This window comes from Hemitrygon akajei, chromosome 5, assembly GCF_048418815.1.
Source record: "Hemitrygon akajei chromosome 5, sHemAka1.3, whole genome shotgun sequence".
Classification (NCBI taxonomy): Eukaryota; Metazoa; Chordata; class Chondrichthyes; order Myliobatiformes; family Dasyatidae; genus Hemitrygon; species Hemitrygon akajei.
In genome coordinates, this window is record NC_133128.1 from 85119848 (window position 1) to 85136973 (window position 17126).

The window sequence follows — 17126 nt, forward strand, 5'->3', positions numbered from 1 at the left end:
TGTTGTTAGTACAAACGGGTTAATTTTCTTCGTCTTTCCTTGAGCCTTCTCATTAAACCTTATTATGACAACACCTTCTCTCTGAACTTGTTCATCTTCCTCGCTCTCAGATCGCTCTCCGCTATCTTTTCTTATTCTCTTTCTCGCTTTTCATGCACCGGCCCCCTCATTCCTCCCTTCACGGCCACCGGTCTCTCCCCGCCCGCCAACCCCCTCGAGCCACCCCGCCGTCGCGCGAGATTTGGAGGCTGCAATCTGATTGGACGCCGCAGCTCCCGTACGCGGCACGCTTCCTTCTCTCTTCCGGAATCAGGGGTTAGAGGAGCAGTCCAGTGCAGACCGGTCCATTTAATATATCTGAATGTAAGTTTTGCATTTATAGGAGCTGTCGAGCACTACGCTTTATTTTGTTTATTTTTAAAAAAAAAAAACCCATTTTGCATGAATTGGATTTATACTTCCAACCCGGGTGTTAGCTACAGTCTATTCAATAAAACTGAGCTGTGTCTAATTTGGTATTTCTCCAATTTCTCGTTTTATCTTTTAAAAATAAGCAATAACGGGTTCAGGAGCCTTGAAATATGTTTATTGCGAGGGTAGAGTGTGTGCACTTTTGTATTTTATATTGCACCAGAAGACTTGTATTTGTCAAAATGATGTTCTATTGACAACACAATTATTTAGAAATTATGTTACGCAGTGTAACGTTTGTGTCCACTATACATTAGAAGTTGTTTGAATATTTGAATGCAATTGCGTATTTACTCCATCTATGTTGAAGGAAATGACTTTGCTGTTGAGTACTCCCTGCACAGAAACATCCAAAATTCACACAGATAGCAAACGGACACAAGCAGCTTATTCCCTGTAAATGTGAGGCCTGCTTCATTGATATATTTAGAGGAGATGGGCTGCTGAAGGAGCACTGGGAATGAGCTTTAGAAGGGGTTCCCATAAAACGTTGATCCTCCATGTGTCTTTGGACCCTTCCCAGCTTGGTTCAGCCTTGACGTCTGATGTCTTGAAATCCTTTCAGCAGCTGATCATCTTGACGTCCTGATTGGCACTCCTGCCCCTACCCTAAACATAAGTATGTCTCAGTTGTGACCTCTTCAACCCCAAGATCTGTGGAGAAAAGGTCTTGTGTGGCCAAAGAGGCAAAAAGCTTCACAGTGTGGAAACAGGTCCCATGGTTGGACTCGTCCATGCTGACTGTATGTGCAGTGAGCTAGTCCCATTACGCTGCAGTCGGCCCACAGTCCTTTAAACCTCTTCTATCCATGTACCTACCAAGATGGCTTGTAGATGTTGCTAATGTATCCACCTCAACCATTACTTCTGGCAGCTCATTCCATCATTTGTGTGAAGTAGACACAGGCCTCCAGACTGACAAAGAACCCTTGATCATCAGCATTTGCTTCCTATTACTGATCCCATTATGAATCTGGTCCACGATCTCCCTGTGGATCCCATGCCATCTCACCTTGTAGACCAGCCTTCCATGAGGGACCTTGTCAAACACCCTACTAAAATCCATATAGGCAACATCCACTGCCCTACCCTCATCCCCCCTCTTGTTCACCTCCTTGAAGAACTCCAAGGCATTTTCGGATACAGCTTCCCACACTAGCTGTCCTGAATTAGTCTCTGTCTCTCCAAACGTTAGTAGATCCTGTCCCCCAGAACCCCTCTGGAAATTTACTTGCCACCAATGTCAGACTCACGAGCCTGTAGTTTCTTGGCTTGTTTGTTGATGCCCTTTTTTAAAAAAAAAATTTTTATATCTCATTAGCCACTCTCCAGTCATTCTGAGCCTCACCTGTGGACGGAGATGAAGCAAATAATCTCTGTGATGGCATTTGCAATTTCTTCTCGAGCTTCCACAAGATCTGACAGTGCACTCGGGGATTTATATACCTTAATGCATTTTAAGGTCTCTAATACATTCGCCCTGCTAAGTCATATGTGGTCCATGACATTTCCTTAGCTTCCATCATTTTCTCCACGGTAAAAACTGAAGAGAAATATTCATTAAAAATCTCATCCCTGTCCTTTGGTTCCATGTACAGATGGCTATGCTGATCTTTTAAGTGGATCTATTCTCTCTGAGCAATCCTTTTACTTATTCCTATAGAATTTCTTGGGATTTTGCCTCACCTTGCCTGCCACCTTTCTCATTTCCTTTTTTTGCCTCTTAAGTGACCTCAAGGGATTCATTAGCACCTAATTGTTTATGTACAGTGTTTGTCTCTTTCTTGTTTTTAACCAGAATCTCAATAGCTCTTGTCAGCCAGGGTTGCTGAAAGCTGCCTGCTTTGACCTTCACCTTAAACGTGGGCTCTGAACTCCTGACATTGCACTTAAGTCATTAAGAAGGTAAAGATAGAATATGAAAGTAAGCTAGCCAGTAATTTTAAGGAGGATACCAAAGGTTTCTTCAGATATATAAAGTGTAAAAGAGAGGTGAGAGTGGATATTGGACAGCTGGAAAATGACGCTGGAGAGATAGTAATGGGGGACAAGGAAATGGCAGACATACTGAATAGGTATTTTGCATCAGTTTTCACTGTGGAAGACACTAGCAGTATGGTGTAAGTTCCAGGTGTCAGGGGTCATGAAATGTGTGAAGTTAGCATAACTAGAGAGAAGGTTCTTGGGAAACTGAAAGGTCTGAAGGTAGACAAGTCACTTGGATCCGATGGTGTACACCCCAGGGTTCTGAAAGAGGTGGCTGAAGAGATCGTGGAGGCATTAATACTGATCTTTCAAGAATCACTAGATTTTGGAATGGTTCCGGAACCATTCAAGAAGGAAGAGAGGCAGAAGAAAGGAAACTAGAGACCAGTTAGTCTGGCCGCAGTGGCTGGGAAGATGTTGGAGTTGATTATTAAGGATGAGGTCTCAGGGTACTTGGAAGAACATGATAAAATAAGCCATAGTCAGCATGGTTTCCTCAAAGAGAAAATCTTGCTTTACAAATCTGTTGGAATTCTTTGAAGAAATAACAACAAGATAAACAAAGGAAAATCAGTTGATGGTGTGCACTTGGATTTTCAGAATGCCTTTGACAAGGTGCCACACATGAGGCTGCTTAACAAGCTACAAGCCCATGGTATTACAGGAAAGATTCTAGCTTGGATAAAGAAGTGGTTGATTGGCAGGAGGCAAAGAGTTGGAATAAAGGAAGCCTTTTCTGGTTGGCTGCCTATGACGTAGTGTTCCACAGGGGTATGTGTTGGGACCAATTCTTTTTACGCTATATGTCAACGATGATTGAACTGATGGCTTTGTTACAAAGTTTGCAGACGATATGAAGATAGGTGGAGGGGCAGGTAGTTTTGAGGAAGTAGAGAGTCTACAGATGGACTTAGACAGATTAAGAGAATAGGCAAAGAAATGGTAGACAGAATATAGTGTTGGGAAGTGTATGATCATGCACTTTGGTAGAAGAAATGAAAGCATAGACCGTTTTCTAAATGGGGAGAAAATTCAAAAAACTGAGGTGCAAAGGGACTTGGGAGTCCTTGAGCAGGATTCCCTAAAGGTTAATTTACAGGTTCAGTCTGTGGTGAGGAAAGCAAATGCAATGTTAACATTCAATTCAAGAGGACTGGAATATAAAAGCAATGATATAATGTTGAGACTTTATAAACCACTGGTGAGGCCTCACTTGGAGTATTGTGAGCTGTGCCGAATCTGGAGAGGGTTCAAAGGAGGTTCACAAAAATGATTCAAGTATTGAGTGGCTTGTCATATGAAGAGTGTTGGGCTCTGGGACTGTATTCACTAGAATTCAGGAAAATGAGGAATGACCTCATTGAAACCTCAGAATGGAGGAGCATCCTTTTAGAATGGAGATGAGGAATTTCTTTAGCCAGAGAGTGATGAATCTGTGGAATTTTTTGCCACAGGCCACTGTGGAGGCCAAGTCTTTATGTATGTTTAAGGTAGAGGTTGATAGTTCTTGATTGGTCAGGGAATGAAGGTATACGGGAGAAGGCATGAGATTGGGTCTGAGAGGAGAATTGGTTAAGCCATAATGAAATGACGGAGCAGACTCGGTGGGCCAAATGGTCTAATTTTGCTGCTAAATCTTATGGTCTGAAATGCCTCCCATTTGGCAAAGGACTTGTCCAGTCAACCACTGCACCCATTAAGTGGTTCCAAAATTTGCTCTACCTAGCTCAGTGCCTTAATCAGTGACCTAACTGTATCTATCTCTATAAATTTGTTAAAACTAATAGAGTTATGGTCACTGTACCCAAAGTACTCGCTGATCTCTTCCCCTACCCTCTTTAGTAGATCTTTTACACCATGTTTAGCCCAGTCATATTACTGAAGTTAAAATCTCCCACTCATACTACCTTATTATGTTTACAATTAGCTGCAGGCTCTGTGCATACCTGCTGTTCTGATTCCTGGTGACTGTTATTGGGGGGGGGGGGGATCTATAATATATTTCCATCGAGTGACCATTCCCTTGTTTCTAAGTCCTATCCATATGGCCTCACTGGATAATCTCCCAAGAATATCCTCACTACTGACTTGTTAAGTCCTCCTTCATCAAGATGGCAAATTCTGTTTCTCTTTTACCTGCACCCCTGTCGTGTCTGTAGCAGCTGTATTCTGGTGCATTGAGCTGCCAGTCCTGTCTTTCCTTCGGCCAGTTATTTATCAAAAGCAAACATCCTGTAAATTTTAGAAAACTGAAGTTAAAAGCCACATGCATGAAATACTCAGCAGATCAGGCAGTAGCCATGGAGAGGAAACTTAAGGTTGTTGATCTATCATCAATCCTTTTTTCATCCCTTTTCTACAATTTAAAACTTGCCTGATTTCTAAGTTGAAGTCACTGTGCTGAAAGGTCACAAATGTGTAACTTAACAGAAATGTTAATATGCCTGAAAATGATCCTTTTAGGTGAATACTAAAAGGATGTGGCTTTTATGTGGCTAAAGCCCACATGGAGTTTAGATTTTCTGTTCAGTTTCAATCTTATGGTGTGGATTATGGATAATCTAAGCAAAGAAGTTAGCATGAGATGTCACTCCATTTTTCTGGGGTGGCATCTGTTTGTCACTGAAAAGTCATTCACCTGAATTGGGAAATTTAGTAAAATCAACTAATTAAACCTATAGTCAGTAGAAGGTCATTTTCCTCCTCATCCAAATTTACAGTAACGTCAGAATGAACTGGAACTAAGTACAGTGCTGAAAGCGTTCCTATTATCTTTCCTTTGCAGGCCTTGTTTGTCACACTGTGCTGTGCTTCACTGAAAGACTCTTGTCATGTTGGACGTTGGGAAGTGGCCATTGTTTGCCTTGCTTCCGCCTCAAGACCTCCGCTCTATTCGCCTGGCCTGTGTCTTTGGCGCATCCGGTAATGAAACTCTGTACGTCACAGAAAATGATGAGGTAATGTCCTTTCCTTAAGGCTATCAAGACATTGTCCTGATTCTTAAGTAATGGAAACAAATACAATTAAACGGAACAAAAGTTGTTATTTATATTTAAATAAAAAATGGGTCTCCTTAAGCATTTTGAAAATAAATCTTCAACTATTCATGAGCCAGGGGTATCTGTGATGCTTTGTCTGTTAGCAACCTTTTGTTACTGCGTGGTTGCCTTGAACTAGCTTTGGCAAAAGATCTTTGGCCTGCAGTAATAAATTTCATATTTCTCTGTACATTGATAGAGTTTGCAGTAATTTAATTTTCAGCATTCCAGGAGCTGTAGTGTTTTGCTTTTGATTTTACTGACTAGCTTGTTCCCCAGCTGGTTCAGTATCAAATAAAGATGAGAGATAGATAGTACATTTTGATAAGGAACTTGTATAGACTACTACAACCAAAACAAAAAGTACTGGAAAAAGTCAGCTAAATAAGCAACGTCTGTAGCAAGAGAAACCAGTTAATGTTTTGGGTCAGGGGTTGAGTCCGAGCAAACTGATCTGTTTTGTTTCAGATTCCAGTTTTACTTGTTTTCCATGGAGGGACTATTTTCTTAAGCTGAACCCCCAAAACGGTGTGATGAATGAATATCAATCTGGAATGCTACTTCTCTCTCGGCAAATGTTGTATTGAGAATTTTTTCTTTCAGATTCACAGTATCTGTAGTCTCATTCCTTTTGAGTCTATGGTGTCTAATTCCAACATAAAGTAAATTCTCTAGACATTTGTTTTTGAGAATCCAAACCAAAATGTTTAAGCTATTAATGAAAACCACTTCAAATTTGTCAAGAATTACAGACTAAATTCAAGTTCTTATTTTGCCGTTAGGTATTTGTCCTTGGGACGAACTGTAGTGGTTGCTTAGGAACTGGTGATATTCAGAGTACAATAGAGCCCAGGAAAATCGACGTTTTGTGTGGCAAGAAGATTGTTCACCTAAATTATGGAAGTGGACCCCACATAGTGCTTGCAACTTCAGGTAAAGTATCTTAAAAGACCTTAAGGGACTGTGCCCAGTGCTACTCTCCGACCCGCTTTTAACAAGGGACTGTGCCCAGTGCTACTCTCCGACCCGCTTTTAACAAGGGACTGTGCCCAGTGCTACTCTCCGACCCGCTTTTAACAAGTTAACTGGTAATTGCAACAATTTAAAGTGAAACTATCCCTAATGAATAGGGAATGTATAGAAATCTCAATATTTTGACCAGATATTAGAAAAAAAAACTCCACCTAATGTTAGATTTATTGAATTGGACAGTAACAATTGTAGCATCTATACATTTCTGGTCAAAGGGCAGGTAATTCTGGTAATTAGATCCAGTGATGATGAAGGAATGGCAATATATTTCCAACTTAGAATGTTGAGCAAATTGGAGAGGAACATGTTGGTTGTGGCCCCTTACTGGACCGGAAGAATTCTTCCTTCTTGTGAATGGAGATTGTGGGTTTGGGAGGTGCTATTGGAATCGCCAAAGCAAGTATTTGAGGGAATGCATATTTATTGTGGATGTGGCACCAGTTAAGCAGACCACTTTGATCTAAATTGTGCCAAGCTTCCTGAATTTCATTGGAACTGTGCTCATCCATGCAAATAGAAAGCATTGCATCACATTGGTGACCTACGTCTCTAGATAATGGAAAGTCTTTGGGGTGTCAGGACCCGAGTCACTTACCACAAGGTACCTAGGCTATAACTTCTCTTGTAGCCACAATTTTTATGGGCTGGTACAGCTGATTTCTGGTTAAAGGTGACATCTGAGGATGTTAATACTGGATTAATGCAATTGAATGTCAAACAGGTGGTTACACACTTGTTGGAAGTGATCATTGCCAGCACTTTAGAGGCATGGATGTAACTTGCCATTATCACCCTGTTCCTGAATGATACGGGTTTGGTTCACGTCAATTTGCAAATGGAATTGAAGACTTTGCAGTTATTCACACATATCCTCACTTATGATGAATGGCAGTGGCTTATTTCACTTGGGTAGATGCCAGTGTTTTAACTGTATTGGAACAGCTAGGCTGGAGGTACAGCCAGTTTTGGAATGTGAATTCCAAACTACCAGATAGGACTTTCTCTTGTACGGTAGCCTTTGCTGTATCTGTGTACTCTGCCATTTCTTGATATGACGTGGAGTGAATCAAATTGACTAAACGTCGCTTTCTGTAATAGTGGGATTTCAGGAGGAAATTGGGTTTGATGACCCACTAGCTGAACATTATTATGAATGCTTTAGTGTACCTGTTTTAGGCCCTGCCATTACTCAGTGAGAACGTTCTGGGAATAACTTCCCCTACTTACCTGTTTAATTATCCACCACCATTAATAAGTAATTGTGGCAGGATGTCTGGCTTTGTGAGATTTCTTAGCTTTGTCAGCTGGCTGCTAGCTTTCTGTTTATCATTGTGTTATGGCTTCATCTGGTTCATAATTATTTTTAGATAAGCTTAATGTTGTGCATGACATGCTCTTCTACACTTATTCAAATCATTGCTAATGGCAGAGGAAGCAATGTGCTGGCCCATGAGGCTTCAGACTGTATGCTGGTTGTGGACATTTCCCTAACTGATGGTCCACGATACCTCATAAATCGTCTGTTTTCTACTGGTGGATCTGTTCCAAGTGAATTCCATTTAGCAGGATTGTAGTGCTCACAACATGGAATACAGAAATAGTACAGCTCGGGAAAAGGCCCTACACACCATGATATCTGTGCCAAGCAGGGTGCCAAATTAAATGAATCCCTTCTTCTTGTGTGTGATCCCTATTCATGTGCCTATCCAAATGCCTCTTGAACACCGCCATTCTATTTGCTTCCAGTATCACTCTTTCAGTGCATTTCAGGCACCTTGTGGCGACCCACTTTCTGCGCAGGCGTTCCGGCTCACAAATAGCCAGCGTGCGGGGGGGAGACTTTGGTAATGCACCTCTGATGTCATTTCCACCCGGAGAGGGCGGGCGCTAGGGATTGAAATACTAGCACCGCGAAGTTTGAATAAACTAGTCTCGAAACGACTTACCGTGTCGTTATTTCAGCGCTGTGTGTAGCACATCACTACATTGGTGACCCCGATGGTCCAAACGGGATTTGGACCAAAGATGACCAACTCTTCATCTGTTCACGCAGTTTCGCTACAACTGCCGACTTTCTGGACGCTGCGACCATGCGTGTGGTTTAGCCAAGCAGAAGCCCAGTTCCAGATTCGGCAGATATCCTCTGATTCCACACGTTACTACCATGTGGTGAGCGCCCTTGACCAGGAGACGGCCGCCCAGGTTGCAGATTTCATACAGTCGCCCCCGGAAGAAGGCAAATATGAAGCATTCAAAGCGCTGCTCATTGGGACCTTTGGCCTCTCACGGCGTGAGCGGGGTGCCCGCCTGTTTCACCTGGACGGTTTGGGAGACGGACTCCCGTCAGTATTGATGAACGAGATGCTGTCCCTGGCTGACGGACACAAGCCCTGCCTCATGTTCGAGCAAGCGTTCCTGGAGCAACTGCCCAAGGACATACATCTGCTGCTGGCCGACGCAGATTTCAGCGACCCCCGGAAGGTGGCGGCCCAGGCAGACGTGCTGTGGAAAGCCAAGAGGGAGAGCATGGCATCTGTCAGTCAGATTACCAGACCACGCGCCCAACAGCAGACTAGACCAGGCCCGGCAGGGGGGGCGCACACAACACAGAGGCAGGTGTGAGGAGGCCAGTGAACAGTGGTGTTTCTACCACCAGCGGTGGGGCACAAAAGCCCGCCGTTGTCGCCCGCCCTGCCAGGGCCAGGGCTAGCTGCCGCTAATGACTATGGCAGCTGGCCACCAGGACAGCCTCTTGTACGTCAGGGACAGACAGTCGGGACGCCGCTTCTTGGTCGACACCGGAGCGGAGATCAGCGTCTTGCCCCCGACGGGGTACGACACCCGCAACAGGAAGCCAGGACCCACCCTGAGGGCTGCAAACGGCAGCACGATACGGACCTACGGCACCCGCACAGTGCAGCTGCAGTTCGGCGCCAGCCGGTTCATGTGGGACTTCACACTGGCCCAACCACTCCTGGGGGCGGACTTCTTGCGAGCTCACAGCCTGCTAGTCGACATGCAAGGGAAAAGACTGGTACATGCCGAGACTTTCCAGACGTTCTCCCTGGGTGAAGCCAAGTTGCCGGCCCCACACCTGGACTCCATCACGCTGTCAGACAACGAATTCACCAGAATCCTGGCGGGCTTCCCATCGATTCTGACACTGCAGTTCACGGCAGCCATGCCCAGACACGGGGTACAGCACCACATTCCGACCCAGGGACCACCCCTCCATGCCCACGCACGAAGGCTCCCCCTGGAAAAGCTCCGCCTGGCGAAGGAGGAATTCAAGAGGATGGAGGAATTGGGGATCATACGGCGGTCCGACAGCCCATGGGCCTCCCCCCTGCACATGGTGCCCAAAGCAACAGGGGGCTGGAGACCATGCGGCGACTACCGCAGGCTGAATGAGGCTACAACACCGGACCGCTACCCTGTGCCGCACATTCAGGATTTTGCAGCAAACCTGCACAGTGCACGGATCTTCTCCAAGGTGTACCTCGTCCGGGGATACCATCAAATCCCGATGCATCCGGACGACATCCCCAAAATGGCACTCATCACCCCTTTCGGCCTTTTCGAGTTCCTCCGCATGCCGTTCAGCCTAAAGAATGCCGCACAGACGTTTCAGCGGTTATTGGATGCAGTGGGACGCGACCTGGACTTCGCTTTCATCTATTTGGACGACATCCTCATAGCCAGCAGCAGTCGTCAGGAGCATCTGTCCCACCTCCGTCAACTCTACGCCCGACTGAGTGAATACGGCTTGACAATCAACCCGGCCAAATGCCAGTTCGGGCTCGACACCATCGACTTCCTGGGCCACAGGATTACTAAAGACGGGGCAACCCCTCTGCCCGCTAAGGTAGACGCAGTCCGCCATTTCCCCCGACCCAACACAATCAAAGGCCTTCAGGAATTCGTGGGTATGGTAAATTTCTACCACCGTTTCCTCCCTTCAGCTGCCCGAATCATGCGCCCCCTGTTCGCCCTGATGTCGGGTAAGGGCAAGGACATTACCTGGGACGAGGAGTCCGCCGCCGCCTTCATTAAAACGAAAGAAGCCTTGGCAAACGCCGCGATGCTAGTGCACCCCAGAATGAACGTCCCTACCGCCCTCACAGTGGACGCATCTAACACGGCAGTCGGTGGGGTGCTGGAACAACTCATCGAGGGTCGCTGGCAACCCCTGGCGTTTTTCAGCAAACACCTGCGACCACCCGAGCTCAAATACAGTGCTTTCGACCGGGAACTGTTGGCACTATACCTGGCAATCCGGCATTTCAGGTACTTCTTAGAAGGCAGGCCGTTCGCCGCGTTCACGGACCACAAACCGTTGACCTTCGCATTCACGAAGGTGTCCGATCCCTGGTTGGCTCGCCAGCAGCGACATCTGTCCTACATCTCTGAGTACACGACGGACATCCAGCATGTCTCGGGAAAGGACAACGTCGTGGCGGACGCACTCTCCAGACCAGCTGTCCAGGCCCTGTCCCTGGGGGTGGACTATGCAGCACTGGCGGAGGCGCAGCAGGCAGACGACGAGATGCCCAGCTACAGGACCGCAGTCTCGGGTATGCAGCTGCAGGACTTTCTCGTAGGCCCAGGTGAGAGGACCCTCCTGTGCGACGTGGCTACCGGCCAACCTCGCCCCATCGTCCCGGCAACCTGGAGGCGGCGGGTTTTCGACTCCATACACGGTTTGGCGCACCCATCTATCAGGACAATAGTCCGGCTGGTCTCCAGCAAGTTCGCGTGGCACGGACTTCGCAAGCAGGCCAGTGAATGGGCCAGAACGTGCATGCAGTGCCAAACAGCCAAGGTACAGCAGCACACTAAAGCCCCGCCGCAGCAGTTTGAACCCACCCACCGGAGGTTCGACCACATTCACGTGGATATCGTGGGCCCCCTACCAGTGTCTCGAGGAGCGCAGTACCTCCTAACGGTGGTAGACCGGTTCACGAGGTGGCCAGAGGCGGTCCCGCTCACCGACACATCTGCCGATTCCTGTGCCCGAGCGCTGATTGCAACCTGGGTAGCACGCTTCGGGGTACCGGCCCACATTACCTCCGACAGAGGCGCCCAGTTCACCTCCAGCCTGTGGTCGGCTGTGGCCAGCCTATAGGGAACGCAGCTACACCACACAACTGCCTACCACCCACAGTCGAACGGACTGGTGGAACGCTTCCACCGTCACTTGAAGTCGGCTCTCATGGCCCGCCTGAGAGGACCTAACTGGGTGGACGAGCTTCCCTGGGTCCTGCTTGGAATTCGCACAGCGCCCAAAGAGGATCTGCATGCCTTGTCGGCCGAGTTGGTATACGGCGCACCCCTGGCCGTCCCGGGAGAGTTCATACCAGCCCCAAGGGGGCAAGAGGAAGAACCCACAGCAGTCCTGGACAGGCTACGCGAAAGGCTCGGCAACCTGGCCCCCGTACCAACTTCACAGCACGGACGGACCCCAACCCATGTACCCAAAGACCTGCAGAACTGTAAGTTTGTGTTTGTACAAAGGGGCGGACACTGGGCGCCGCTACAGCGGCCGTATGAGGGGCCGTTCAAGGTGATCAACAACAACGGGTCCACGTACGTTCTGGACATTGGGGGGAAAGAGGAGGTTTTCACAGTGGACCGACTCAAACCAGCCCATGTGGACTTGGCGCAGCCGGTCGCGGTTCAGGCACCGCGGCGCAGAGGCAGACCTCCAAAACAGAGTCTGACCCAGACTGAGGACATTGGGGGGTGTATCGCCGGTTCTGGGGGAGGGTTATGTGGCGACCCACTTTCTGCGCAGGCGAACCGGCTCACAAATAGCCAGTGCGTGGGGAGAGACTTTGGTAATGCACCTCTGACATCATTTCCGCCCGGAGGGGGCGGGTGCTAGGGATTAAATGCCAGCACCGTGAAGTTTGAATAAACTAGTCTCGAAACGACTTACCGACTGCGTGTCGTTATTTCAGCGCTGTGTGTAGCACATCGCTGCAACCTACTACTTTCTGTATGAAACAAAACTTACCCCACGTATCCCCTTTAAACATTACCCTTCTCACCATAAAGGTATGTCCTCCAGTGCCTGACATTTCTACCCTGGGAAAAGCAGAATCTGAATCAGGTGTATTATCACTGGCATGTGACATGAAATTTGTTAACTTAGCAGCAGCAGTTCAATGCAATACATAATCTAGCAGAGAGAGAGAAAATAATAATAATAAATAAAGTAAAACATAATAACAAGTAAATCAATTATGTATATTGAATAGGTTTTTAAAATATGCAAAATCATAAATACTGAATATTAAAAAATGTGAGGTAATGTCCAAAGCTTCAATGTCCATTTAGGAATCATATGGCAGAGGGGAAGAAGCTGTTCTGAATTGCTGAGTGTGTGCCTTCAGGCTTCTGTATCTCCTACCTGATGGTAACAGTGAGAAAAGGGCATGCCCTGGGTGCTGGAGGTCCTTAATAATGGATGCTGCCTTTCTGAGACATCACTCCCTAAAGATGTTCTGGGTACTGTCCCAGGAATAGTAATTAAGGCAGCCCGCATTATTCCTCTTTGGCACTGGTATAATTGTTGTCTTTTTGAAGCAAGTGGGAACTTCTGCCCATTGCAGTGAGAGGTTGAAAATGTTCTTGACAGCATACTGGCCTTCTATTCTGTCTGTGCTTCTGTCAGATCTCCCCTCAGTCTCCAATGCTCCAGAGAAAACAATTCCAGTTTATCCAACTTCTCCTCATCTTTAATACCTCCTAATTTGGGCAGCATCCTAATAAACTTATTCTGGACCCTCTCTAGATACTTTACATCTATCCTGTAATGGGGCTACCAGAATGCATGCGAAACTACTGAAACAAAGTTTAATACAACTGTAAAATGACTTCTGATTTTTACACTCTATGCCCCTAGTGATGTTATACCCCTTATTTATTGTCTATCTGCCTGTGTTGCCACTTTCAGGGAAGTATAGATTTGGACCTATGGTCCCTTTATTCGTCAGTACTGTTAATAATTCTGCCACTATCTATACATTCTCTTTACATTTGACCTCATAAGACCTATTCTTTAACCTATTCTCATAAGATGTGCTCCCCAATCGAGGCAACATCCTTGTAAATCTCCTCTGCACCCTTTTTTATGGCTTCCACATCCTTTCTGTAGTGGGGCGACCAGAGATGAGCACAGTACTCCAAGTGGGGTTTGACAGGGTCCTATATAGCTGCAACGTTACCTCTCAGCTCCTGAACTCAATCCCATGATTGATGAAGGTCAATGCACTGTATGCTTTCTTAACCACAGAGTCAACCTGCGCAGCAGCTTTAGTGTCCTATGGACTCGGACCCCAAGAACCCTCTGATCCTCCAAAACTGCCAAGAGTCTTACCATTAATACTATATTCTGTCATCATATCTGACCTACCAAAATGAACCACCTCACACTTATCTGGGTTGAACTCCATCTGCCACTTCTCAGCCCATATTTGCATCCTATCAATATCCCACTGTAACCTCTGACAGCCCTCCACACTATCCACAACACCTCCAACTTTTGTGTCATTGGCAAATTTACTAACCCATCCCTCCACTTCTTCATCCAGGTCCTTTATAAAAATCATGAAGAGTGGGGATCCCAGGACAGAACCTTGAGGCATACCACTGGTCATCAACCTCCATGCAGAATATGACCTGTCCATAACCACTCTTTGCCTTCTGTGGGCAAGCCAGTTCTGGATCCACAAAGCAATTTCCCTTGGATCCCATGCCTCCTTACTTTCTCAATAAGCCTTGCATGGGGTACCTTGTCAAATGCCTTGCTGAAATCCATATACACTACATCTACTACTCTACCTTCATCAATGTCACATCTGCAAAAAATTCAATCAGGCTTGTAAGGCACGACCTGCCTTTCACAAAGCCATGCTGACTATTCCGAATCATACTAGGCCTCTCCAAATGTTCATAAATCCTGCCTCTCAGGATTTTCTCCATCAACTTACCAACCACTGAAGTAAGACTCACTGGACTATAGTTTCCTGGGCTATCCCTACTCCCTTTCTTGAATAAAGGAACAACATCTGCAACCCTCCAATCCTCCGGAACCTCTCCCGTCCCCATTGATGATGCAAAGATCATCGCCAGAGGCTCAGCAATCTCATCCCTTGGCCCCCATAGTAGCCTGGGGTACATCTCGTCTGGTCCCGGTGACTTATCCAATTTGATGCTTTCCAAAAGCTCCAGCACATCCTCTTTCTTAATATCTACATGCACAAGCTTTTCGATCCACTGTAAGTCACCCCTGCAATCGCCAAGTTCTTTTTCTGTAGTGAATACTGAAACAAAGTACTCATTAAGTACCTCTGCTATCTCCTCCGGTTCCATACACACTTTTCCACTGTCACTCTTGATTGATCCTATTCTCTGACGTCTTATCCTCTTGCTCTTCGCATACAGTCAGCCCTCCTTATCCGCGGGGGATTAGTTCCAAGACCCCCCACAGATACCAAAAAACGTGGATGCTCAAGTCCCTTATTTAACCTGAATCAATGCGGTGGTCTTTAGGACCCAGCAGAACCCCAGACTTTATTTAACATGTTCAGTGCAGTGGACATTAGGACCCGGCATAGCTCTGAATCTGCCGTGTTTCTGTTCACGAAAATAATCACGATCGCAATTGAAAATAAGATGGAAGTAATAAAGCGATCAGAAAGAGGTGAAACGCCATCGGTCATTGGAAAAGCGTTAGGCTACAGTCGGTCAACGATCGGAACAATTTTAATGGAGCATGTGAAAGGCCCTGCCCCGATGAAAGCTACAATTATTACTAAGCAACGCAGTGGTTTGTTTATTGAAATACGTATGTTTCTTAAGTGTTTTATATGCATAGAAAGGTAAAATATGTACTATATACTAAGAAAAACGTTTGATTAACTGACGCTAAATAATACCAGATGTACCGTAGATTCCGGATTATAAGCCGCTACTTTTTTCCCACATTTTGAACAGCTTTGAACTCTGCGGCCTTTAATCCAGAGCGGCTAATACATGGTTTTTTTTCATGCCGCCTCGTAAACATTTTGCCTCGTAACAGTAGACCAATAAAATTGATGAGTAGTTCACAGAGGTCCAATGAAATTGTACGATAAATCAAGCGCACTTTCACAATTAAATTATTGTAAATCAGTCATTTGTACTCACCCTCATCAACATGGAAAACACTCGAAGAAAAGCATTGTGCTGCCTTTATGGCAGTTACTTAGTTTATAATATTTTTGCTTAGTAATTCATTTGTTAGTTAAAGTTAGAAGTGTTTTAACTATATTTGTTTTCTGTACTACATCCCGGGATGCTATGACGTCACACCCGGTTTTGCCGCGTCTTGTGGGAAAAATACCGGTTTGCGATAAACGGGAAGGTGGGGGCATTACGCGAGCACATCAGACCCGAGCACATTAGCCGAGCTCATTAGACCCGATTAGACCCGATCGCGTTACGCGAGCTCATCAGACTGGAGCACATTAGCCGAGCTCATTAGACCCGATTAGACCCGATCGCGTTACGCGAGCTCATTAGACTCGAGCACATCAGACCCGAGCACATTAGCCGAGCTCATTAGACCCGAGCGAAAACGCTGCTTTTAAGTTAAAGGCGATCAATAACTTTTCCTGGTAGGCTGCAGTATATATATTTTTACCAGTTGCTAGGAGATATTGGAATGTTGTTCGTGCTGTTCAGTAAAAAAGTATATGCAACGTAATTTGTGTTACCGATACGTATGTATATTTAAAAGTAGCCGTATTACAGGCACGGTTCGAAAAAAAGCATTTGCAATATATTTGTTTGTTACCATATGGATTTAATTAAAAGTTAAAAAATCCTCACGTGTAATATCTTTCTGTGTAAATATCTCATATTACAACGTGGGACACCTGCGGCCGAAAATCCGGTGCGGCCTGTACAAGTAAAAAATTGATTTTATTTCTAAAATTAGAGCCAGCGGCTTTTAATCAGGTGCGCTCTGTAGTCCGGAATCTACGGTACTTGTTCCGACCTCAAATCCGACTTCAAAAACGGACTCAGGAATGGAACTCGTTCATAACCCGGGGACTGCCTGTACTTCTAAGTCATTTCTAGATTACTTATAATACCTAATACAATGTAAATGCTATGTAAATAGTTGTTATACTGTATTGTTTAGGGAATAATGACAAGGAAAAAAATAGTCTGTACATGCTCAAACAACGAGTGCTGGAGAGAGAACTTCCGGGTTTCCGGATCCACAGTTGGTTGAATCCGCGCATGCAGAATCCGCGGATAAGGAAGGCCAACTGTACTTGTAGAATGCCTTGGGGTTTTCCTTAATCCTGACCACCAAGGCTTTCTCATGGCCCCTTCTGGCTCTCCTGACTTCTTTCTTGAGCTCCTTCCTGCCAGCCTTATAATCTTCTAGCTCTCTATCATTACCTAGCTTTTTGAACCTTTTGTAAGCTCTTCTTCTTGACTAGATTTACAACAGCCTTTGTACACCACAGTTCCTGTACTCTACCATCCTTTTCCTGTCTCATTGGAACGTACCTATGCAGAACTCCATATAAATATCCCCTG

The 17126-nt window shown here is 45.8% G+C and overlaps 1 protein-coding gene across 3 annotated transcripts in view; it reads left to right on the plus strand.

Annotated features, from left to right (window-relative positions):
* Positions 1-272: 272 nt before the first annotated feature.
* Positions 273-17126, plus strand: part of LOC140727945 (RCC1 and BTB domain-containing protein 2-like) — a 109734-nt gene continuing 92880 nt past the window's right edge. For all 3 annotated transcript variants that reach the window (XM_073045947.1, XM_073045949.1, XM_073045948.1), the window contains exons 1-3: positions 273-363; positions 5243-5414; positions 6278-6428. In XM_073045947.1, coding sequence (XP_072902048.1) covers positions 5289-5414; positions 6278-6428 — 277 coding nt within the window. In that variant the 5' untranslated portion in view covers positions 273-363; positions 5243-5288. The remainder of the gene's footprint in view (positions 364-5242; positions 5415-6277; positions 6429-17126) is intronic.